At 42.2% G+C, this 25,304-nt stretch overlaps 1 protein-coding gene across 4 annotated transcripts in view; it reads left to right on the top strand.

Annotated features, from left to right (window-relative positions):
* GRHL2 (grainyhead like transcription factor 2) overlaps positions 1–25,304 on the top strand; it is a 71,626-nt gene that overhangs the window by 34,772 nt on the left and 11,550 nt on the right. For 2 of the 4 annotated variants that reach the window (XM_027777676.2, XM_013305588.3), the window contains exons 9-14: positions 8,146–8,304; positions 13,868–13,955; positions 14,043–14,182; positions 16,381–16,412; positions 17,886–17,980; positions 23,707–23,792. In XM_027777676.2, the coding sequence (XP_027633477.1) occupies positions 8,146–8,304; positions 13,868–13,955; positions 14,043–14,182; positions 16,381–16,412; positions 17,886–17,980; positions 23,707–23,792 (600 nt within the window). The remainder of the gene's footprint in view (positions 1–8,145; positions 8,305–13,867; positions 13,956–14,042; positions 14,183–16,380; positions 16,413–17,885; positions 17,981–23,706; positions 23,793–25,304) is intronic. The other 2 variants (XM_027777675.2, XM_027777674.2) reach the window with 2 other exon arrangements.

The following is a 25,304-nucleotide window of genomic DNA, read 5'->3' as shown; positions in this document are numbered from 1 at the left end:
GGGTAATGCAAGACTTGGGAATGTAGAAGTAATAGACAGCAAACACTATTGAGCTTAGTGAAGTTCTGATATTGTTTTCGTGTCAAATACAAATTGCCCGATGTTCAAGTAATGCTAAGGGTCTTTCAAATACAGAGACATCTTCATAGATGGTTCCCCGCTGCATTTCTAACAGAGTATTAGATAGATTGCCTTGAGCTAGTGAGTCCTGAGAGAGATTGCATTGAGCATGGAGTGGTAGCATTAACACTCACTGTCCTGACTTGTTGGCTGAAGGTGCTGAGATTTTTTAGCAACAGGGGTTTTCGTCTCTGATGCACATTTTAAAGGGACAGTCTGCTAAAGAAAAGACAGTAGGTCTGGAAACTACCTAGCTCTTTCAAAAGCTACCCTTGGTAAACAAAGTTGTACTTGGCCCAGTCGCTAGTGGTGCTGTATTTACTCATGGAATGATTACATTATCACTGCCCCAGATATTCCCATATTATGCGATTCCATTTTAAAATACAGCAGTATGTTGTCCTCTGCAGTCACAACAGATGACCATTGTGTGCGTGTGATCGTTGTGCAATCAAATACAGCACATAGAGGTTTGGGATCTTTGACATGACTTTCCCAAAGACCTTTATAGAAGCACTACCAGGGCTAGAACATGGCAGCCTCATACCACTGGCAGCTACCGTCCCCGTTGCAAGGGCTGGCAGTTCTTTAATACCTTTGCATTTCCAGCTGCAAGCCAGACTTAGCCAAGACACCATGTTGGCCTAGGAGCAAGAAAGCCACATCCACTAATATCGGATGTTATCCTTGGCCATTTTGTTCTAATCTCACAGCATTCACATTGCTCTTCCCTTGGGTGCCAGAACATTAAGAACACAACTGTTGCAATGATAGCTGGAAATACAACATAGTATTTTTAAATAATGACTCTTTTGTTGTTGCTGGATTAACAGAGTGTCAGGAGTGAAATTGAAGAAAGCCATTTGTGTTTTTACAGGAAGTAGTCATTCAAATGCAAACTGGCTTATTTATTTTGGAGGATAGTTATCAAATATCTGATCTTTTAGGAGCTTGAACTGCAAATGTATTGATATTTTTACAAATATGTACAAATATTACAAAAGTAAGAGTATTCATAACATACTTTGGTATTGGGCTGTCAAGCATAGATCAGGTTGTACCTGAAAGCTTGTCACCATGCACTGTAGTGTTTCCCTCCGTGCACATGTGTACACGTCCCCACATGCTTGCTTCTGTTGGAGAGTCTTTATAAATAACCAGTTGTGCTGAGTCTGGGGATTCCCATAGGATGCCCCTGCGGTGTTTGAAAACTGTGGACTTGGAGGTACGTCACTGAAGGCTATTTTTTCTCCAGCAATTACCTCATCCAAAAGAGAGGAAGAATTTCAAGGCCTGATTACAGACTCTCTTTTCTTAAGCTTTTTGAACGATGAACTTTCAACTGGCTCCATTGTTTCTGCTCAGTGTTGTTTTCCCTTTTCACAACAATTTCAAGATTAAAACTTAACTTCACAGACACAAAGACCTTTCTCTTCCAAGTCACACAAAAGCAGCACAGAGTGGTTCTTTCCAGGGCCTTTGAGATGTGATGAAGCGCTTTACTGGCCCAGGAAGAAATAAAGGAAACAGACCAGTTGTTGGAAGTGCACAGGGGAGTGATCTTGAAAAATCAAACACAAGCAGAAATCACCTAGCCTTTTGGTCACTTAACCGAATATCCCTGTCTCTCCTGGGAGACTAAATCCTGCATCTAGGAAAACTTACGTGGACCATCAGATTTCTCACTTTCCTACTCCACCTGGAGGACAGCTGATTTAAAGCCAGATTTCTCCTCCCACACACAAGCAGAGCAGTACCCTCCTCCTGGAAGCCCGTCTGGATGAGGGTATAATAACAGCTCGGGTGTGACAGCCAGAATCTGCTTGCTAACAGTGAGCCTGCTAAGGGTTTGTAAGGCAGCATCTCAGTCGGATCTTATGTGGAAGAAACAGGCATTCAGAGAGTACAGGCAGACACCTCTGTAGCCTCAGTAATGTGAAGGGAACTGGGGTGCGGGCTCCAGCTCTATGCTCTCGATCCCTTGTCTTTTGACAGCTGCTTGGCAGAGCAAGTCAGTGGAAGAGAGAATCTTGTGCTGCACGTGTTGAGCTGTGGAATAATATCACCATTGCTTTCCATAGACTAAGGGAACAGCACCAAAGTCAGAAACACCACTCTGTTAGCATTTTCTCTGATGTATTTGCTCAACAGCAGCAGTCCCCTTGCCTTCTGGCAGAGCAGAGTTGGGCTCAGCACATCCTTACCTTTTCCTAAAGCAACATCCTTTTCTGCTGGGACCATTGTCTAGAGGTCACCGTGGGGCTTGTGGTTCAGAGCAGGACACAGAGAAATGAGGGGAATGGTCTACACCCATGTCAAACTCTTCCTTATACTTCCTTGAGACAAAGATAATTGTGCAATAAGGAAGCAGAGGTAGGAAGTGAAGAGTCCATCTTTGTTTCACTCCCATATTTACTTCTGTGTATAAATACGCAACGTTTATGGGCAAGGTGATTTGTTAGCTCCCTTTTGTTGAACCTTGGTGCTATGTTTGGTATTTTTAAGGGAGTTCTTTTAAAAAAAGGTGAGGAAACAAATAAAAATTAACCAGAACTGGCTGACTTTTTAACCATCTTTTAAAAGTCTTTTTTGATATGCTAGAAGGTAGTTAGTTGCCTTGCTGTTGCCCTACAGAAGATTTTGCTGCAACATCTGGCTGGTTGACAAAGTTCTACTGGAGGCTTTTGGACAGAGGGCTCAGTTTCAGTTTTGATAGACATAATCTGCCTGCTTGCAGTCTTATTGCTGACAGAAGTTAGTTTGCAAGAAAGATAATTAAGAACCAGAATTCTCCTGGTCAAAAGATAATATCTTTGTCATAGATCATGCCAACTCTTTGAGAGAAGTCTTCTCTCTGATTAATACTTCACTAATTTAAAATGGTTAGGATGATGTTGCTTCTGAAGCAATACATTAATTTTATATTTTTATGGAAAGTACTTCTTAACCTTAAATTCAAAGGTGTGAAAAATGTCGCCTTAAAGCAGTCAAATATTACTTTTCAGTGATACCAAGAAATTACTGATTTCTGCTAAGCACTGCAACTTGGACGTGGGGTAAACAAACACGCTGGCAGATAATGTTATTCAGGCAGGTGCTGGCACATGATTTTTGGTGTGTACAGTAGTTGTGTGCTGTGCGGTTGTTGTGTATACTTGCGTGCAATCATTGTCCTGCTATATTTAACTGAAATGTAGATCTTTAATCCAAAGCATGCTGAAGCCTCTGGGAACCTTTCCAGTTATTTAATGAGTTTTGGCATAGCCCATACAGTAATAAGCTGTTTTCAATGAGTGAGTGATTTGCAGGATTAGGTTCTTGGGTACTGTGGGCTGAAGTGAGTTATGATTCCAGTGGGCACAACTGTAAAATCAAGCTTACAGAGCAGCGCAGCCTCTAGCAGTGGTTTGTATTGTGACAATCCATATTTCTTTAACATCACTAGTGATACTCAGGACAGGTTTTGGCTAGTATAAGAATTTTTTGCTCATAATTATTAATTTCCTTCCTAAGTTACACCACATTTCCTTTAATTAGGGAGGAAATTAACGTTTTCTCTACTCTTTTAAATTTAAAGGTTGGAGGAAAAGATACTTAATTTTGGGGAGTTATTACCAGAAATTATGTAGGATTAGACTTGGCAGCTGCTTTAATACACCCTATGTGTGTGTGTGTGTGCAAGTGTGCGTATGTATGTATGTATATATGCCAGGCATGCACACAGACAGGTATATATCAAAGAAGAGTTGACCTGTGGTAGCAAATAATGTTGAAATTTCAGTGTATACAAGTGGCTTGGTAAGTATGTGTCTGGGATTCAAGGCAAATGGCATTTTTATGTAGTTGCTGGGGTGTGGTGTGGGTTGAGGAAGCTTCAAAAGAGCAGTGTAAACATTTGCTGGAGACATTTGTATTGAAATAAAACAAAGGTCCTACCTTTGTATAGGATTTATAAGTTAACGGCTGGCAGGAGAAACTGTAAAACCACACTTTTTGTGTGTATGAGGGATGATGGGATTCATGTTAGTCATTTGAGAGACAAGTCATTTAACTCTTTGTTGTTACAGTCTGGAGGGATGAACCCTTCTAAAACAGAGTTTTGTAAAGACCCGTCACCCAGGCGTACGTTGATTCTATGTGTTGCCAGTATTCAGTAGAGAAATCACTGTAAGTTTGTGATCTTGTGCTATAATGCACTTTTCCCTCTTTTCTGTCCTTGGCTCCTTCGGAGATGATGGGAGCCAGAAATGTAAATAGTAATAAAAGGCTTATATTAGAAGTTTCATAACTGTAGATGTTTAAAGTGTAGAAGTTGAGAGACTGTGGCAGGAGTCATGTTGGCTGGATTAAATGATAAAAGGGGAAATGGATTTCTGAACCTTGCTTTCTCTTAAGGCAGGTTACTTACTGTGTTTGTGTCTTGTACATCGCTAATTATGCTGCAGTATTTAACAAACAGTCAGTAATTCACATAATAACAGCTACACTGTGGAGGAACGCCTTCCCTGAAACAGAGTGCTTTTTTTAGACATGCTTTATAACATACAGAAGAGTTGTCGTTATCTTAGGCCACTTTTGAAGCTTTCTTAGGCACCAAATGCTTCTCCAAGTAAGTTTTTCATTGCCAATGGCATGCCTGAGCTGGAGTCTAGATGGTGCAACTCTGTCATGAGTTGCTATAATCTAAGAGATGCTGGCATTAAAAAAAAAAAAAAAAGATATCACTGTAACGGCAACCCAGATGTATTCCTGATAGCAAAACATTGCTAAAATCCAGTTTGCACAGGGAAAAAAAACGTTTGTAAATTAATTCAGGTACAGCCATAGTCACATCCATTAAATTAGTTCTAAGTCAAGTGTAGACAGCGCCCTGGGGAAAAAAAAGCAGTGATTTCCACTCCTGCTACTGTCATTTCTACTGAACTCTGCATTTTCTAACCATGTAACTCTACTATGGAAGAGACCAGTGCAAGGAGGTTCTTAAACCTGTGTGTCTTCCAAGAGAGGCAAAGCCGGATTTCATGTTTTCATGGCTCCCCATGGGGTTGTTTTGCTCCTTGCCTCACTGAGAGTGGGAGTACCTGCATTATGTACAGGAGCTGTAAAGGAGGGAAAGATGAGGGTTGTAAAGGGCAAAGCAGGCAGTGCTTGGACAGGCAGACAAAATCACTGCTGCTCAGAGCAGGCAGCATTCCTCGGCCACTGCTCTGGGGAGGTGAAGGTTTCTGATCAGAGCAAGGGCAGAGGCAAGGCGACTGTCCAGAAGGTTCCCCAGGTCCTGTTCACCACAGCAGCCTGCTGCGCCATGGTGTTAAAACTGCTGCAGATCTTCAGTCACGTGGAGAAAAAAACTCCTAAAATCAACTCAAGTAGCAGAACTGATGCCCTCTTCCCCTTCTCTCTGCACTCCCCATGTTTTTCAAATCCAAAGTCAGTGTTGTGCTTTACAGGAAAGCTAATAGAAGATTGTGTGGAGACAAGATTTTCCCAAAAAATAAGTCATCTGTGCTGATTCAAATCCATCTGTATATCTGGCGAGGTGCAAATTATATGACAGAAAGTAGTACACTTTATGTGCATGAACATACAGTCATTGCTCCTCTGAGAGATCCTGATGTATTACAGTGTCAGGGCAGGATATCGAATCTTACAGCATCAATCTATTATTCATGCTGAATAATCTGTTGTTGCTGTATGGGGACTCTTGAAATGATAAAGTCTGTCTTCCCCAGCCGCTCCTACTCTGCTCTGTTTCTGCAGGCAGCAGCAGAGATCACACACAGTGTATGTAGTTGATTAAGGTGGGACAAGATCTTTTTTTACTTCTCAGCTGAGTGTGCAGCAGAGGTGGTAGATGCACAGACTGCTGGGTGGGTGCAAAGCCTGCACGTCCAACCCTCAACATTTTAACGTGCAGTTTGGAAAATCCCAGTGCAGAAGTATGGGCTAAAATATAGCAAGTCCAGATTCTGTTTGATGCCAGACCTCATTCCACTGCTCTGTGTTCACACACACTTTAAGGTACTGCCCTGACACTGTAAAGGAGTCTGAAGGCACATGGAAATTCAGGCCGTCACATTTCAAAGGCATGTGCACCGGTATCCAGGCTTACCTTTGGAGCTGGAGACCAGGTTGTAATTTGAAACAGAAATAACACTATCAGCTTCAAAATCAGTTTCACCTAGGGCCCTTCCCCTCCCTCCCTCCTCTCCCCGCAGTTAAAGTTCAACTATTTCATTTGTAAATGCAGCTCAGCGATACAATCAGGAGCAGAAATGCAGAGGGGCCATTAGCTCAGTCAGGCAAACAAGCGACTCTGGCTCCCTCGTAAAAAAACCCCGACTGTAATGTTAACTTCTGCCATTAAAGTACCCCCCCAGCCTTGCCGGAGCCCTTCCTTATTCTCAGCAGCATTTCTCCTAAGGATGCTGCATTCTGGTCACTCAGAACTGTGTCATTCGTGCTCTCCCTTCCCGAATGCTCCCAGACCCCAAGGGGCTGTTGGCCTCTGCCCTGCCCGGCAGGCGTGCACGAGGTTCGCTTGGGATCTCTTCATGAGGTCCGCTTGGGATCTCTTCCCGAGTGTGCTTGTTCTGCTGGAGCAGGTTTCACATCCTCATGGTTCAGGAAATAATGTACTGATGGTTTCTCTGACCTTTTCCTTAGCTCACAGTTTTGGGGTTTGGTTGGTTGATTTTTTTTTTAAAGTGAGGAAAAGTAAAAAAAGTAGAATCTGGCTAATTCGTAATTGCCCCAAATTACTATGTCATGCACATATTCCTCACTGGGAGGAGTAATTGCATTTGTAATCCAGTTTCATCTCTCAAGTTTCAGGCACGCTGCCCTAACTGAATGCTATCAGTGATATTTCAGTTCACAATGCTTGCTCCGCATCAGAATAGTCCTGGGGAGACCTTTCTCCCAGGTCCTTTACAAACATGTGGCAGATGAGACACACCTTGTCCCATGGTACGGATGGAGATGAGAGGGCAGGAGATGACTAGTGGCTATCAACAGATGTAAGTGGGTATGGAAGGAGAGCATGAAGATGGTTTTCTGAAGTAAAGGCAGGCGGGCTGTGTGTGTGTGCTGGAAACTGAGGGCAATGTCAGGTTGCATGGATGCTACATCGCAAAGGGGACTTTTGAGAAGAGGTAGGGAATATTTCTATAAATGTTCGAGAAACTCCTTCCCAGCTTGAAAGACAGGGTGAAATGCATTTTTGAAATTGAACTAAGGTGGTGAGGGGAAGATCTGGGGTATCTCTTGATGGGGTGGAAGGAAGGGGTACTGCTGGTGAGAATGTGAAAAGAATTTGTAAAATAAAAAAGAGTAGGACTTGTCTTTGGCCACACTGAATTTAAATTGTGAGCTGTCAGAAGAACGAGCCAGACCAAAAGACAACTGGAAAGGACAATGCAAGATGATCTTGCTATGTCTATATTAACAAATAGTGCGAACATACAGAGCAGGTTTGTAGTGTGAAACAAGTCAGGGCTAAAGACCTGACACCCACGAGGCACATTTTAGGTTTTATCTCAGATTATCTTTAGTCAGCTCCCATGGACGGAGCAACCATTAGCAGCTGTAGTATGTGAGTTGTGCCCCTAGGGTACATCTTCTGGTCTGGCTTTTCCAAAAATAATCCACCTCATGCACTCCGAGCTCTCTGGTGTGAACCAAAGCACGGTAAGTTGGGACAATCCAATGATTCACCTCAAATGTGAGCTCCTGAGCCAAACTGAAGCACCAATACGTGCTTTAAAAACTTGTCCTTCTTCCCAGCGTGGGCCGCATCTTTGCTGAACTTAGGATAGAAGCGGAGAATAAATGTATAAATTCCCAGAGTGTATGGAATGTACAAATGTATAAATTTCCACCTGAAATACAAACTTTTTTTTTACTTTTTTTTTTCCGGGTGGGTGAGTGGGCATCTGCTTTTATTTTCCCATTTGTGGTCATGTGTTTCTGGAAGCTTATTAGTTGTTTGCACCACATTTTTAAAGTAATCTCTCTGGCACACAGATTTTCATCACAGTGAATTGCTTGAGCACAGACTTCTCCTCACAAAAAGGAGTGAAAGGGCTTCCTTTGATGATTCAGATTGATACCTACAGCTACAACAACCGCAGCAACAAACCCATCCACCGAGCCTACTGCCAGATCAAGGTTTTTTGTGACAAGGTAAGTGGAAAGCATAGTTACCATGGGTAGAGTAGTAACCTTGTTAGACAGTTTATTATTGGTGTATTTTAGACCTAATTAAGTGTTTTTTCTTTCCCTAAAAATTGTATTTTGTGGTAGAATTTGGACCAGCTATATCATATATTAACAGATTATCATGTAATTATTTTACTGCTTTGCAGCCTTTTTGGCCTTGATTCCTTAGCTTGTGAGCAGTAGTTGGACTGCTTAAGGACAGCATGTTAGAGATCATGATACAGGAATATCAAAAAAGTCATAGAAATTACAAACATGAAGATCCCTACTTGGAAGGTCAGTGCTGACCATAGGCTCATGCAAGTGCCAATCTGATGATGTTATCCCTTCTGGCTTTAACAGCCAGGATGGGGTAATGTGTGAGCCTTTGTGGAGAGGTGTGTGGGAGAGAAATGCACCTTTCAGTAAAGGCCTGCTAAGCTCTCTTACGATACAGTAGAAAACACCGAGTCCTAACAATACAGCTGATAGTTTTTCCCTCCCTGCTTGATTCCAAACCGTGCTTTTGGAAACCTCAGTGAGATTTTTATGTTGCTTGGATTTTCTTGTTAAAAGTAAACTGCAAAAATATGTTAGCCATTTTCATTTTGTAGTTCAGTAACTTTTTTTTTTTTTTGTGTTCATTCCCTCTTTTGCAAAATGTTGTTCTTCTACAATGTGTTTCCCTACTCCTTTATGGTAACTGGTAAGATTTTTCAGCACCAAAACATAGATCATGTCTTAATGAGTCTGACAGTGCCATGGTCAGCTGTATATATTACCCAGTGGAAAGAGTTGCTCAGAAATGTTGTGTCAGTGATGATTCTTAGATGTGAGCATGACCATGTTTGAGTTGTGCTTAACACCTGACAGCCAATGACTTTGTCCCAGCTGGGAAAGATCTCCCAGGGGGGAGCTGATGACTGGATTCTAGTCAAGGTTCAGGGATTCAGGAGCCTACTTCTATTTAAGTGACTCGGAAATTTATCCAAATTAGTCTTGCAGTCTTACAGGTGGTAATAGAAAGGCAGAAGGCCGTGCCCCAGGCAATGCGTAGCATTAACTTTTTAATGGAAAGGGTAAGAGTTCAACTGTTCCAGGTCTCCATGCTGCTGCTCCTTCCTCTTTTTCAGTTCGTTCCCTTGTTGCTGTCTTGACAACAGGATCTTGAGGGCTAATAAGTCAGTTGTGTTAGTGGAGCAAAAACTTTGAAAGTAATGAATGTAAATGTATGCACTGAGGTCTTCTTGCAGTCAAAATGTTAGGCTTTTAACGGTAACTTTGAATGTCAAATATTTAGAGATTTCAAGCTACAGCTGGATGTTAAAAGCTCACTAAATATCAAAGTACAAGTCGTGTTCATCTACCTAGTTTTGAAAAGCAATTAGAAAAAAGGAAAAAAAGGAAGGAAATTCAGAGCACAAAGTCATCAAGGGTGACCTGTAGACAAAACTGGTGGATATTTTGCATAATACATGTTCATTGCATCTATTGGCTTAATTGGTACTTCAAATATCCAGACTAGAAAGCAGGAAATGAATGTTGAATCTTTTAATCAAAACTGTCTCAAAGTAGAAGAAAAGATCACAGGGATAGTTAAAGCGTTATGCACTTCAAAACTATATTGAAAATGGCAGCTGGAGGACTCAAGGGTATCAATAATGGGATATGTATCTGTATAATATAAATGTATCTCTACATACACGTACACAGAGCTTTTTAACTTAATTCAGGGCTGAAAATGACTTGAATGAATGAAAATTATTGAGGTCAATTCACATGACAGTTTGTGCTAATTAGCACTTGGAAAGAGACAGAGACCTGCTTGCCCCTTGCTTAGCGCTGCTGCATCTTTAACCAGCATCTGTTTGTCATGGTTCTTTTGTAAGTAAATAAATGGTTGGAGATTTTCCACTTGCTGGTGGCACTGGGAGAATGCATTGCACTCAGAGGCAGGTAGCTGGTGAGGCTGCATACCCACATCTTTCCAAGATGCCAAAAGAACGCTCTGGTGCTGGTTAAGGTGGTGCTAGATGGAGGGTCCTGGCTCAGTTTCTCTTCACGACTCGCACTGGTGACAAAGACAGGGTTTGCTGCCCATGTGGGAAAGACCATGAAGCTGAGACAGTTAATTGCCCACCTCTTTGTCATGTTCAATTAAAGATGTGTTATGGGGTCATTTAAAAAAACCAGCAAGCCTATTATATTTGTAACACCTTTTAAAAGTGTACCGTTATGTCCCAGCCTGACAACCCCAAAGAGAAGCTGATGAGAAAAGTGTCTGAAGTGTCTGATTTATTACAGTTGTCTGGATCAGGAGAACTGCAAAGTGAATTCCTCCTGCCTAAGTACTGAAATGTATCTTAGTTTGAAATGTGGAAGAAAAAGTGTTTCTGTGCCTGACAGTGTTCTTACAAACATTTTTTTCTGCAGTTATGGTGCCTTTTTAGTCGATGTGTTTGTGTATCAACTTAGATAAATCACAGGTAGATGTGTCCAGTTTTTAAGAAAAACATTTGCCGATAAATTAGTGTCCTCTAGCTGAAACACAGTATAGCTGCTGTGGAAATAGTATCCCTGAAGAACTAAAACTGCTTTTAGCTAAGTTGTATATATTATATATATATTAGTATTTACTCAGGCAGTTGCTTCAATTTAGTATTAATTTACATATAAACTAGAGAGAAACACCAGCTCAGATCCAGTGTGTGCTTTGTGACATAAATGTATGGGGATAAAGGCTGCAAAGGTTCTAATTGTGTGCTTGCTCCCTGTTCTTTCTCCAATCTTTTGTCCATGTGTATTTTCCAGTAGGTAATCTTCAAAGCAACTGTTAAAGTGCACATCTTGTTTTCTCAGTGCTAATTCTCTCTGCCCTTGCAGTCTCTTTTATCATGTGCAGATCACTGATGCTGCATTATGATAAGAGAATATAATTTTTATTCCTTAAGTAGGTTGTCAGGGAAACTTGCCACCAGGCCTATTTATATTTATATATTGCAGGATGCTTTAGCCACTGAGTGTGAAGGAACTGGGGATTCAGAGGTATTTTAATTTTCTATATGTGATTAGCTTTGCTGAAAAGAAGCAGAAGCATTTGACTTGGCAGATACCATAACATTGCTCCAAAATCAAACAAATCAATCCAGTTCTCTTTACTCTGAAAAACTTCATGTTGTTTGGAATACATGCAGTTCCTGCCTTCTTGTCTTCAGTATGGATCATCAATAGATTATCATAGGGTATTGAGCAACTCTAATTACCTATTAATCTTCAGCTTTAGAGAGAAGGCGGCTGAAGTCTATGGGCCTGTCCTGCCCTATGTGGAACGCTTTGGCCTTGAGCTAGAAACAGGTGTGCACATGAGCTGCATAACGGTGAAGGGAGTGGTCCTTACAATGGTAAGGGTTTTGCTAGGTTGGAGCTGGAATGCAAGACGTAAGATTAAATGAGTTGAAGACATGGAAAAAAAATATTTTGGATCAGCTGAAATTCATGGGCTGTGTTTTGCTAATCGTTAGTAGCAGAAGTACTTGTTGCATTTATACAAAGTACGGACATCAATGAAAAAATGAAAAACTCATTAAATTATTTGAAGGGTCAGAGCCTAATTTATAGTCCCCTATGAGAGGCTTATTTCTTCTTCTGCCTAAGGAGATATGCAAACTCTGATTGATTAGGTATGCATCAGATGGCTCAGCTGTGAAAACTGTCTGACAGAAATGCTCTGGTATGCAAAAAATTATTATGGTCCTACAACAATGACATACATCATGTAGGCTTGGCTGGCCCCTGCACTGTGCCATGTGGGATGTTCCTAGCTCAGAAGGGCTGGCCCCTGCACTGTGCCATGTGGGATGTTCCTAGCTCAGAAGGGCTGGTAGGTAATTTTGTGGGTATCGCGGCTGCTGATTGTAAAGTGGCTGTGGCACAAATAAGCACTGGTGGGTGGGAATGGCTGCCCTGCTCAGAGATTCCCTGCATCCCAGAGGAATTTGGGGTGTCTTGCCTTGAATGAATGAAGACAAAGCTGTGAAGATTTACCAAGAAATATCAGTAAAATATACATTCTTTATTGCGTGTTAAAGGCTGACTCCTCCTCAGTTTCTGCTTTCCCAAGAGGAAGCTCATGCTTGCTGCTGTGCATGAAATTACTTTCATGGTTCATCCTGCTACCGGCAAGCAGCAGAGCGGCAGCAGCCAGCAGTAGGTAGGGCTGTGGCTGCCTGGCAGAGCTACCTTGTGCAGCACAGGGCTCTTAGGGATGTGCCTTCTGCAGGACAGTGGCCGTGAGCTGTATTTTTGCTCCTTTCTGCCAAAGGCCTTTAAAGATACAAACGTAGAACTAGAAACAATTTTGATAAGGGCGTGACTCTGAATCCCTTGGCTTCTGTGGTTGAGGTCAGTGACAACTGGATTGGGACCTGGGTCTGGAAGCAATGTTTCTGTTAAACACCTTCAGGTTTTTTAGAGAGCTGGTTCTTCCTCCACCTCTTTCAGCCTCTGGAAGTCTATTGATGGGTTACAGCCAGGAGTACATCTTTCTTTGTATTCTTTTCAAGCTTGGTTCATTGGCTCATGTGTGAATTTTGCCATCTTGAATGGATATTTTTGACTTTCCTTACCTCCCTCCCCCCTTTCTTTTAAAGGCACTTCTAATTTTAATTTGGAAAAATGTTTAATTTTGCATGCTGACTGTCTGGGAGCATATGGAACTTTAATACCCATCACAACATGACTATTCATATTTATAAAGTAAATTAGGAGAACTTCAAAGGAGGTGTTGCTGCTTTTTATGTCAATAACAAGTTTTATTTTCTAAACTTGTTGAGAGTGTATTTACATAACAGAAGCCTGTAACTTCCCAGGAGTTCCTGGGGCCTAATAGGGCAGTGCTACATCGCTTTCCAGTTTCTGGAGGGCTTCTCCCTGTTTGAAATGCCTGTATTTGTCTGTAAGACCCCTTGCACTGTTGGCAAACTGTCAGCGTAGCCTTCTTGCACTGGCAAATCTCAAAGGCCTCTACAAAGCTGGCCACAGTGGAGCAATGCCACCCCCAGACGAGGTGGGTGGAGGAGAGTTTAGAGAAAAGCTTCGTACAGACATGATCTAAGACAACAGCAATCCTGCAGGTGTTTTACGTCAGTACATACGCAAAGTATTTGGCCTGAGCACTCCATCCATCGCAAAGGCACTGGGCTTAGGATGCTCTTTGTGCAAGCTGTGGTGGCAGCAGCCCTGCTACAGACTGCGCACTGCCTGAGCCGTCCATCCCGTCTCCTCCAAACCAGCATGTGGATGTGTTCCTCTTGCTGTCTCCCGTCCTGGGGGCTGCTGGATGTGCCAGCATGAGTTTCAGGCATGCATGGGTGATCATTCCAAAGTTGGCACATTCCTAACAATCTGGACAGGTTTATCTGTTAGGGGATAACCAGTCTCTGTTCAGCATTACTGATGTGTCCATCACTGCAGTTCAGGCATCGGAGGGTGCAATGCTCACAGTGCTTGCTTTTTGGATGATATCTGTGGGTTGTCTTTTTTGCATCAGGGAGCAGAAAGGAAAATCCGAGATGAAGAGAGGAAGCAGAACAGAAAGAAAGGCAAAGGCCAGGCATCCCAAGCCTCGTGTAATAACTGTAAGTAAGACAGGCCTATCTGGTTTGGGGCTAAGTCACACTTAAGATGCCTCCTCTCAAAACCATGTTGCTTTGTGATCCTCCTAGCAGCCGAAGGGAAGTTAAGTGCACTCCCCCTGCAAAAAAAGAGCGATATCACCTTCTTCAAAACAATGGCTGACCTGGATTCCCAGCCGGTTCTCTTCATACCGGATGTTCACTTTGGAAACTTACAAAGGACTGGACAGGTAGGACATGATAATGGGACAAGCTGGTGCCCACCTGCCCTCTGACTGCCTGTGCTGTGAGGCAGGTCTTGGGAAAATAAATCACTGTTCCTGGAGTTGTTTGTTTCAGCTCTCATTTTGGTAAACGCAGCTCTTGGTGAGTCATTTAAAAAAATGCCTTTCAAGAGACAAGTGCCTTACCGAGTTCTGGGTGTGAAGAAGGAGTTTATGCTTCATTAACGTCTAACTAATTTGTGTTTGTTATGGTTTTGCCATTCTTTTGCTAGGAAGAAAGAGTGGAACAAATAGTAAAAAAATTTTGAAATGGGAAGGTTGGTTTATGGCTGAAAGAATCTGGTTTTGAATGCGCTATTTGGCTTGATGAAATGAAGTGCCACCTTGTGGTAGCAGAGATCCCCCTCCCTGTGAAAAATGAAAACGAAGACCAAGCTCTTACACGTGGAAGGTCAGGAGTAGGCTCTCTAGACACCACTGCCCATTTTCTGTTGGCATCACCTAGAGATCTGGAAATTCGTTGAAAGAAAATTTTTTCACTCTATAAAGTAAAAATCTATCATGCTAATGTTAGTATTCAATATTGGAAATCATAACTGCTAGTAAATGTGAGGAATTCTGTGCTCTTTTTTAAGACATACTTTATTGCTTGCTGGGAAATTGCAAACCTGAATTGGAGGGTTAGCTGTGACAGTTTCTGGAATATAAATCTGTTATTTATTAACATCTCAGGGAGCAGAATGAAAACTTTATGTATGTCTTTATAAAGACAAATAGTAAATGGGGAAATTTTATATGCACCTTGCTGCAAAATATTAAAATAATGAAGATTAAGTGACACTAAGTGTTGGAACTGTCATTTATTTTAAAGCAGTGAGAATTGTGGTAGAGCAAAGCACAAAGAGCACAGACATTGCAATCGCAGCTGTCACTGACTTACTCTCCAAAACTGGAAAGACACCCACTCACATATCAATGCTGGGTACCTTCTGTCCTCATGGCTTTCAAAACCAGAATGTGGATTTGTCTCAAAACAGGAGAAGGTGGAAGCATTCCTTAGTATGTGTAATGCTATAAGTAATTTTCTAAACTAACTGGAAGATACCCCAGTTTGCTAGCTCATAGGCAACGTTCAGCCCTGTCCTTTGCTGCTTTATAGGTTGCAGTATTGGCATTCTTGCTATCCTAAACTTTTCAATTGTTTTGTGAATTACTTAATATAAGAATTATTTATTATGACAATAATTTATTATTTATGAATGTTTCATTAGGAAAGTGAAGGACACTTTCAGGTCCTGGTCATAGAATGAGTTACAGACCTCAGCTTTGCACACACAGAGCTCTGAGGTGTTTTCATTGTACAGGTTCAGAAGGGAAGGCTCTCAGCGAGAGCTGAGTGTGCTCTGAGTCTTGCCAGCACAAGTGCTGGAAACCTGCCTGAGATGCCTTGCTCTGCCCCAGCAGACCACAGGGCTCTGGTGCCCTGCCTTCGCCCCACGCTTGCACAGTAACTCAGCAGCTGCGGTGGTGGTACACTTGCTGGTGCTGACCTGCAGTGCAGGCACATCATGAGGAATTTGGCTGACTGTCCTGTAAAGCCTTTGACAACAGACTGTGATTTTATATCTCTGCTGCTACTGTCAGCCATGCTTGCTGCTGTTGTAAATTTGGTCCCAGTGATGTGGGCTGTACTGACTTACACAAAACAATGGTCCGGACTTGAGTTTCTGCCCACAGCCTGTGCAAAAAAGTTCACCTGTACTATTAGTATTTGTATTTCCATTAGGCCTGTAGTTTAACGTTGGTCCTGATAGTTTGGTTAGATTTTCAGGCAGTATTAAGTACATACAAAAGCTTGTGAGTGTTGTGTCTTAAATCGTATTAGGGGTAATTTAGTCTAGTAGTGATCTGATTTAGAGGATTATAAAATAATCGGGGAAAATTATGTAAACTGGGGGAGAGGGCAGTGTCTGCCAAAATGCTTTGATACATTTCTACTAGGTGGTATTCAACAGCAGTTTTTCTAAGCCACACCTTTTCCAGATCACAGTTAGAACTAGAGATGTTTGTGTTTTATAGAAGGTGAAGGATTCTTAACATATGAAAAACTGCAAACCACTTGTTGTCTCTTCTCCCTTTTGAAGTTATTCTGTTAAGCAGGTGTCTGAGTTTTGGGAATAATTCATCTTTTTCCACCCTTCTAGGTTTACTATAATACAGATGATGAGAGAGAAGGGTAAGACATTTATTGTTTCACAAGCTTTGTAGTTAGCAGTTCAAATTTATAGAAAGCAGGCGCAAAACACGGAATCAGATAAACTGATCCCCTTTTCCCCCCTTCCCTCGTGTTCTCCCATGGTTAACAGTAGCGTTATGTGTATATAATATGTGGAACTGGTAGAGGGAGGTTTATTTTAGGGTAACTTTCTTTTCCTTCACATGAATTGGCTACTTTTCCTATCTGTTTTTTATTACATTTTCAAGCAAAACAGTTCAAAGAGCCATAAGGTTCAGTACAGGGACAGGACAACATATTTGATAATAAAGTGCCTTTTATACATAGAAGAGTTCTCAAATAATTTAAAAAACAGGATTTTTTTAATGAAGCACTGAACTTCACTGCATTGCTGAAAGCCGTTCAGCAGTGCATGTGTGGATGTGATGAATACAGGGACTGCAGAGAGAATGCCAAAGCACCAGAAATGCAGAAAGAGGATGGGAGATCCTGGGAAGGGGGAAGGTTGGAAATGGGAGCACCCCTGTCTCACTTTGGAGGGATTGGAAGAATTGCAGAATGTCCCTAGAAGATTTAGAGATGTCCTGAAATAAGGACTTAAATATGCGTGGCCGAAGTTCAGCCAGTACTAACTGCAACGTGTGCAAGCCCCATACTTGTGTATGTTGCTTGAATCCCAAGTGAGCACCCTCAGATCTGAGGCTTCGGCATAAGACAACAGCACTCATGTAAGCCTGCAAAAAGTGGCCAGTGGTAGGGAATGGCTGGGTACCTGCAGCTAACATTGACTTGAAAACATGAGGCCTTTTTTGTTTCTTTTATGAAGCTAATGTTCTTCATAAGGCTCACAGTGCAATTTGAGAAGTGAAGGGGTTTATTGCACCAAGCACATTGGCTTCAGTCCTCCAAGACTGAAAGGAGTCACCGAGTCCTGCCAGAGCTACACCGAGGGGGGAGGTAGCCCTAGTGCCTTCAGCCCTTGGCTTCTCCAGCGAAGCGTGCTGCAGTTTTGGGCTGGATTTGGCCCAACGTGCTACTCCTTTTGAGCTTGCTGACTTGTACGGTCTCTGATTTTAGAAATATTGCCCGTGTTTCCTGAGGCTGTCTCCATGACCCCAAAGAGGAGGTGAATCAATGTGTAAAAGTGGGTTCAGCTCCTTACTTAGCTGTTTCTTCCTCCCCAACCCCCTTTCCTCAATATTTAAACAGTTAAAGGCCTTTGGGGTTTTCAAAATAGTATGTAACATTGGAGCTATTTTCCTGTCACCTGTCCCAGCCAGTCAGTCTGGGCAATTTGAGAGGCCTGGAGAGTTCAGATAAGCATCAAAAGCTAAATCCTTGCAGTTTCTGGTCTGTGATACTTGAGTAGATAGTGGGGTTTTTGCCAAAGTGAGTCATGACTGCTGCTGTTGTCTCCTCTCCTGCTGCGAGCCCAGTTTTACTGTGACACAGTCCCTGTTGTGTGTTTTCTAGTAGCAGTGTCCTGGTCAAAAGGATGTTCCGGCCTGTGGAGGAGGAGTTTGGTCCGTCTCCTTTGAAACAAATGAAAGAAGAAGGCCTAAAAAGAGGTAACAGTCAATTCTTAGCAGTTAAAAATAATACTGTGGGACTTGTGCCCTCAAGCTGGGAAGGGCTGGTGTGGCTTGGACCGAGTCTGTTGTTCGATGCTATTGCAAACATGGGGTGGATGGGAGAAGAGATCATTACACTGGCGCGTATACAAGGAGGCATTTTAACAAATGCTAGTAATGACTTAAGAGCAGAAAAGGAGGAAAAAATAAAAGACAAAAAAAAGAACTATGCTGTCTCAAGAAGGGATCAGGACATAAGTGTATATAAAATGTAAAAAAAGCTAGAAAGTTTCTTGATCCTTGGCCAGGCTACATAGTTCATAAATGTTCCAGTAGCAAATCTGTGGTTGTCTATTTTTAGCTTTTGCTCATCTTTTCTGTTCTGGCTGGGATCACAAGCAAGTATGCAAGATGCACTGGGTCAAATACAGAGACTTAAACAGGCAAGCTCTTCCTGACTGCAGACTTAGATTAGCCTGAATAAAATCTCAGCAATCTCCTAACCGATTAAAAATATAAGGCGTGAAGAGACATCTTTCAGCAGACCTGAATTGTTTAGGAGCTTGTTTCCCTTAATTGTTTTTACTGCCCTGGGTGAATATTATTACAGTTGTGTTTTGTGTGCTGTACCAACTCCTGTTTTCCAGTCTGCTACAGTGAAACTCAAGTTGAATGACATTGAAGCAATGGTTTAGGTAGAGCTGTTAAACTTTGCACTGAAGGTAAGGATGAACAGATGGTGGTTTTGTCCACAAAATCTGCTTTGTGTACAGTCACTTCCAGTGCAGTGCTGTAGGCGATAACTTCCTACACTGCCACAGTTAGACACCTTGCAGAATATTTGCCATTCTTTCAGTCACATGAGTTTTATCATGTAAGTTTATTGGAGACTCCAGGGGTTTGACCAACTTACATAACTCAAACTTACAAATATTTAGAGGTTCACTGATCAGTTTGTTACAGAACAAAGCACCAAGGTACAGAAGTAAGCTCAATTGTTCTTAGCTGCACCATTTGTAAGATTCATTTGAGCTTTATAGAAACAACTTCCCATGAGCCTGCATTTGCGAAGTTTCTCTGTTGGGTAGGATGGTGTGCTTGAGCCAGGGGAAGCATAAAGATTACAGGATGGAGACTGATACCTTCCTGGAATAAATGTGAACATATTCTTCTTTTATGTAAATCTTCAGTTAATTATGTGAGGTTAGCAGTGACCACAGACTTGCATCTGGTTGACTGAAGGCTTTGACCAAATTCACATTATCAAGGGCTCCATCAAGCAGAAGGGGACAGCCACAAGAGCTACATAAAGAACTGTCATTTCCTGCAATTTCACCTGGGTTTTCCAGCTGGAAGCCTGGAAAGTTGTCTGCAAGGAGGTATTGGTTTGCTTTGATTATTCCTGTCCTTTGCTGTGGTAAGTTATTTTAATATCATCAAGGACTCACAACCATTTCAAGGGGAAGATTTGAAAGAAAAAAAATGTTTCTCAACTGGTGGCAAAACTATGTTAAGTAATTAAATCCAGGAGAAGCACGGAACCAGAGAAGCTGGAGGATGCTTTCTTCACATCCCCTTCCTGTTCAGTGTTTCTTGCAGCTTGGACTTACGCTGGCTGGAGGCCAAGTCTTTTCCAGTGTGGCCTTTGCACTGGTGAACTTCCTGCCATCGGGAACCCTGCATCTGGGACTGTGCTGATGGAGTGCAGCTCAGCTGAATCTGCCTATTTGACAATACTGTCTTTGCCACGGGAGCCACTGCGTATGAAAATGTTCTGCTGTTTTTCCTCGGTTTAGCCATACTAGAAGCTTTTTTTTCCTCCCAGGTTTATTTGGTATAGTAGAATCAATAATGCCTAGAGAGCAGGTATAGATGGGGCACTGGTGTCATGTCTGAGAGAGAACAGGTCTGATATGTGAAAGTATGCATTAAAAGCAATGGAATCCCAAGGTGGTTCACTATCAGAGTAGTGCAGGTGAGCAGCACCCAGTGAGGGGTCCAAGTCCAACTGAAGAACTGGAGTGGCGGCGTGTGGCCTCACCTCTGCCTGATGGAGCTAACTGTAATATTGTCCGGTGGATGCAAAAGTATTAAGGGGCAACCTTCAAGAGAACAGTTCTAAAGGGGTTTGCAGACCATCGCTAAAACAAGGTTCATATTCTCACACAGGTAGCTGTGTCTTTGTGGAGTATTCTTTCATCTCCTTGACCTCTAAGTGAGGTACAAGTACCCAACACAGAAATGTAAAGTACATTAAGCTGTATCAAGTGTGCAGTGCAGCTAGTTACTTGGCTAGACTTGTGGCCTTTTCCTGTTTTGACTTCTCAGTAAGAGTTTTCAAATCACTTTCCCTTTCAGATTTCTTAGAGAGTTTTCCATTAATTATAAAAACCGCAGCTGTGTTACAGATCAGGGAGATTTCCAGTCCTGTAGTTCTCAGCTTGAAGAAAGTCATATTTTTGTCTAGCTTTGTCTCTCAGGAAAGTCATGTTAAACTACCCTGAAACATTTTGGATTCATAACAGTCAGGGTTTTGTGATCCATCCCTGTGGAGGACAGCATTCACTCTGTCACTTAGAGAAACTGTGCCTGGGCAATTAGTGAAACTTCAAATGTAGGAAAGAAAAGCCAGGTCACAGCTACTAGCCTGCTTTCCTTGACTAAAATGTGCCACATCTCTATCAAGGCACCACTTTACAAAGACTGAAGTCATTGCTCATAGAGTGGCGGTCAGAGCATTGATAATGCCTGGGCTCAGACCTTTGTAGTGGCCCAAGTCTTGCTGTCCCATCCTGACCTTATTTTCATTTTTGCCACATGTCTGTTACTTGTCTTCTGCCTTGGCAGGTTTGCCAGTGGAAAGCCAAGCTGTTAATGCTTTCAAAAGAAGTATCTAACATTGTTCTGCGTTCACACTTAAATCCTCAGTTAAGTGGCCTGGCTTCCAAAAATCTCCCAGGTGCAACAACCTTCCTTGCCTTCAACAAGGGCTAGATTGCCACTCTGCAATTTTGTAAATCAGGGCTGTTTCTTAAATAATTAAAGATAAATTTATCACCCCCCTCTTTTGTAATTCTTTGCAATGTCTATTAGGGGCTACAGTTGGTTTCAGTGCTTGTAAGAAGGTTAAGAACTGAGGCCTGTTAGTGCAAATCTGAATTTATCTTTTAACTTCCAGATAAAAGTTGCCTGGTACAAGATTCCACCCCCTCCCAAAATACTGCAGTCGGTACTGTTAAAGTGAGCTCGTCTTGACACCATGAACATGGTGACAGTAGGATCGGAGAGCATAAGTATGAGTTGTGTCACATCATCGGTCACGGCTTGGCATTCAGTGGCAGTGCTGCTGAGCCCAATGCAGAATTCGCAGCCCCTTTGCCTCCGCCCTGGCTGTGCCTCCTGCTGCGGGCCAGCTGGCCGCCTCTCCGCAGTTATGCAAGCACGAGGGCTTGTGGGGCTGCATTGTACGCTGAAGCAGGGACCTGATCTGTCTGAAGAACGACTCAGAAAAAAGGGTTGTTTTTTCACTCGCATCTGCTGTTTGAGAGAGTTCATCATCCAGGACAATTCATTGAGACAGGCCGGAGTAACAGAGCATTAAGGGCAGGGGTGAGACAGGGGCTTCTTAAAGCATCACTGTCACCAGAAGTCAGTGCCCTTGTGAATCAAAAGCTGGGATTGTCACACCTATTGGGGGAAAGAAAAAACCAGCAAACCCCCATATGTTTACTAATCCTGGCCTTCTGTGTGTATAATAGTGATTCAAGTTCCCCGTTATCCTTGTAACGGATCCTTCATTCAGCATAACGTTGCCTGATGTGCCAAGCACAACGGAGAGATTTAAAGCTCAGCACTCAGATTGTATAGTGTCCCCAACTTTAACCTTGGACCAAGTGATTTTTTTGCTCTTTTCAGATACGTTTGTAATCTGAAATACATTTCAAATACGTTTGTATTTGAAATCTGAAATACTTTCAAATACGTTTGTTAAGGCTGGCAGAGTTCCAGGTGTTTGAAAAGCCAGGAGTTACAGGACAGCCCTTTAGTCACAAGAAAAGAATTACTGAATTAATAGAAGTGTTAGTACAGGCAAAATAAGCACTTTGAACGAGTGCTTGCCCCATGCAAGTAAACGTATTGGACCCACTGAAATTTAACTACTGATGTGGATTTTTTTTGTTCTCTTATATTCTAACAGTTATTGAGGCTGTGACTCAAAGTTATCTCAGCTTCTGAGTCCTTTAAAAGGACACTCTCAGGCAGGTCCCAAAGAATTACCAGAATGTAGGTGAAAAGAATGTGACTGCATGCTTGTGGTAGCAGATTTGTGACTCATACTTCTGAATTAAAAAAAGATCACCATTGTCCAGTGTGTCTGGTTTGTAGACCAAGACAGGGGACTGATCTGCCTATGTTTCAAATCTTTTTTCAATCATTTCAAAACCTGGGCAAAGAAGCTACAATTCTCTGCAAATAGGCCTGAGTACCCTGCTACAGTCTTGACCTGAGAATTAGCTTCCAAATAATTGCTTCTGTACGAAAACCAGATACCTGTTGGTTCAAGTTGGTTGCAAGTCATTTATTGAACTACTGGTGAAGATATCTTTTGGACCACAGGAATTAGCAGTTTCAATAGATACCGATACCTTTTTCTGTCTCCCCCGCCTCCCCCCCCCCCCCAAAAAAAAAAAGATGATTACTGATGTAGTTTGTCACACAGACACAAAGTACCTAACACTGTGTGTGTCTTTGTACCTAACGTGCAGCACTGCTATTTGAAAAGGCATTTTATTTAGGGAACCAAATTAATTGTGGAACATCTTATTTAACCTGCAACTTCGATAAAAGCCATGTGAGATTATGCCTAAAACACTTCTTTAGTGTTTGTGTTTGTTTGCTTTGTAGCTGTCTGCTTTGCTTTTGCCATGTAACAGCAAGTTTTCTCCTTTAACCTGTACAAGTCAGAGAGGGGAGAACAAGAGCTAGAGAGGGCAGGGCACTGCACCTGTGAACCACTAAGACCTGGCAGGACATCTGAGGGGGTAAGGAGGAGACTTTCAGGAGCACAAATGGCATTTGTGTACCTGAGCAGGAGCGGGCTCACAGGTAAATGCGTGCCTACCGGCTGTGCTTATGAATGTCTCCCCTGTAAAGTCTCGAATGACTTTGGACTTGTTCTTTCCAGTGTTTATTTTCAGACTGGCCAGGCCCGTTTGCAGTCATCCATGTGGTAATGTCAGAAGGAGCTATTCCTTTTCCTTGTCATTGATTTTAAAGGCTCAGCTAAAGGCAAACCAGACTTGCCTTTTCTAAATGTCCTTTCCCAGTCTTTTGGATGAAGCCTGGAGAGGTGCAAGCTGAGACACAGGGTTAGGAAGACCTAGCTTTGTGTTTTGTCCTGTGACCCAGGAACAGGGCCCCAGTGCTTTTTAGCTTATCTTATTTCAGTAAATGAAGGTTTAAGTTCTGGAAGATATAGATTCCTCACATTAAATTTGCTGAATTTTCTTTGTGGGTTTTCAAAGCAACTATGATGTGTCTTCCATGTTTAGATCACTGATGATATCAAGAGTACATATTTTTTTAAGTGCAAACCATCTTCAGCACTTCATTTTATCTGTCACAGATTAATATTTGTTTTTCTATTCGGTGTGGGCTGTTTTGTCTGTTCAATTGACTGAACCTGCTCCAAGTTTGACTTTTTTTTTTTTTTTCTGTTTCAGTGCTTTTGTATGTGAGGAAGGAGACAGATGAGGTGTTTGATGCTTTGATGCTGAAATCACCCACAGTAAAGGGGTTGATGGAAGCGGTAAGTATCTGATGTCCCCATATTGTTTGTCTGTCTTGGCAAGAAAATCTTGAGGCTTTCAATGTCTTTATCGAGATAAAACATAATATAAAGATGAATTTATTCTCAAATACATTTAAAGCATTTTATAAAGGCTTTCTGGAGTACGCCTCTGAAATGCTGGCATGTTCCAAATGCAGTGCTGTCAGCAGGTTGCTGGGATAAATAGTGTCACAGAGCCGAATTATTGGAGGCCTAAGCCTTGAGAAATGGTGGTAATTAACCAGTGTTAGGGAAGCAGGGCTCCATTTTCTGAAATGCTTTTTTCTGAACTGATGATTCACAGCCTGCTGAATCTTCTCCTGTAACGCTCATTGGTGTGTTCGGAGCCATCTTTTAAAGAAGAGGCCCAAGGATGCACTGTTTCCGTGTGAATTTCATATGGCTTTTGCGTAGTTGCTGTTCTTGCACGAGGCAGTTGCTGAGCCAATGCAGGCTAGTCATTCATACCTCCTGTCTCAAATTCCTTCTCTAGCCCTCACTCCTAGAGTGACCTACATACCAGCCTGCCTCCTTGATGCTTTTTTGACTTGAGTTTTGGCTTGTTACCCATTAGCTGTGGTCATGAGTGGCTGTTTCTGCATTTAATCCTGTTTATATGGGCTGATGGCTAGTAGATGTGTGAAATTTGGTAAGGGAAGAGTCAAGAAGCAGCCATGTGTCTCACTGCTTTGATGGGAGGACTAATGTGAGACTGACATATGGGATGAAGAGTTGATTTCCACCTTGGTTACATGTAGGATAGAAGATGGGAATGGATGAAAGTGTCCTTAGAGAGCTCAGCTGAGTGCTAGAAGTGTGTCTGTTCATACTCTCATAAAACTGTCACAGTGTCTTATTACACGTACTGGAAATGTCAAATATGGTAAAGGTTGAGTTACTAGGTCAGTATTTGACCAGCAGCAAAAGGCAAAAGGATTTGTGGGTTGGTGAAGTTGTTTAAAGCACCTATTCAGATCAGGGTATCTCTGAGGAGAGACAGCTGCTGGGTTCTAAGGATGTCCTAACTGTGCTTGTGCCGATACTGTTTGTTAGCTGTGACTGCAGCTCAGTTGTTAGGACACACACGTGTCATAAAAAACAGGCTTTGCTTGAAGAGGCTGCAGTCTGATTCTTGATAAGCTGTAACATGATTTCATCTTGTCTTTGTATGGAAATTAAAAGTATGCTATAGTCCTTCAAGCTAACGTGACTCTTTTTTTCTCCAGTAGTCTGTGCCTCTCCATGCCTGTTCTCCAGCCACTGTGTAACATAAAAACAAAGCTGGTGCAGAGACAGGAAAGGTTTCTGCATACCTCTGTCAGCGCAGCTGCTGACTTGGTGGCATGTTTTTGGCACCAGAGAAATCTGATCTGTTGTAAAATGTCCCAGTTCACTGGAAGGAACATATCGAGAAAATTTTAATTTGCTTTGGTGGAATATTGTGGATAAATCAATGCCAAAAACCTGTCAAACTGCATATTCTTAAATACT

This window comes from Falco peregrinus, chromosome 3 (genome assembly GCF_023634155.1).
Source record: "Falco peregrinus isolate bFalPer1 chromosome 3, bFalPer1.pri, whole genome shotgun sequence".
In the NCBI taxonomy this organism is placed as follows: Eukaryota; Metazoa; Chordata; class Aves; order Falconiformes; family Falconidae; genus Falco; species Falco peregrinus.
Note: the sequence above shows the minus strand (reverse complement) of the source record. Positions and strands in the feature narration are given on the sequence as shown.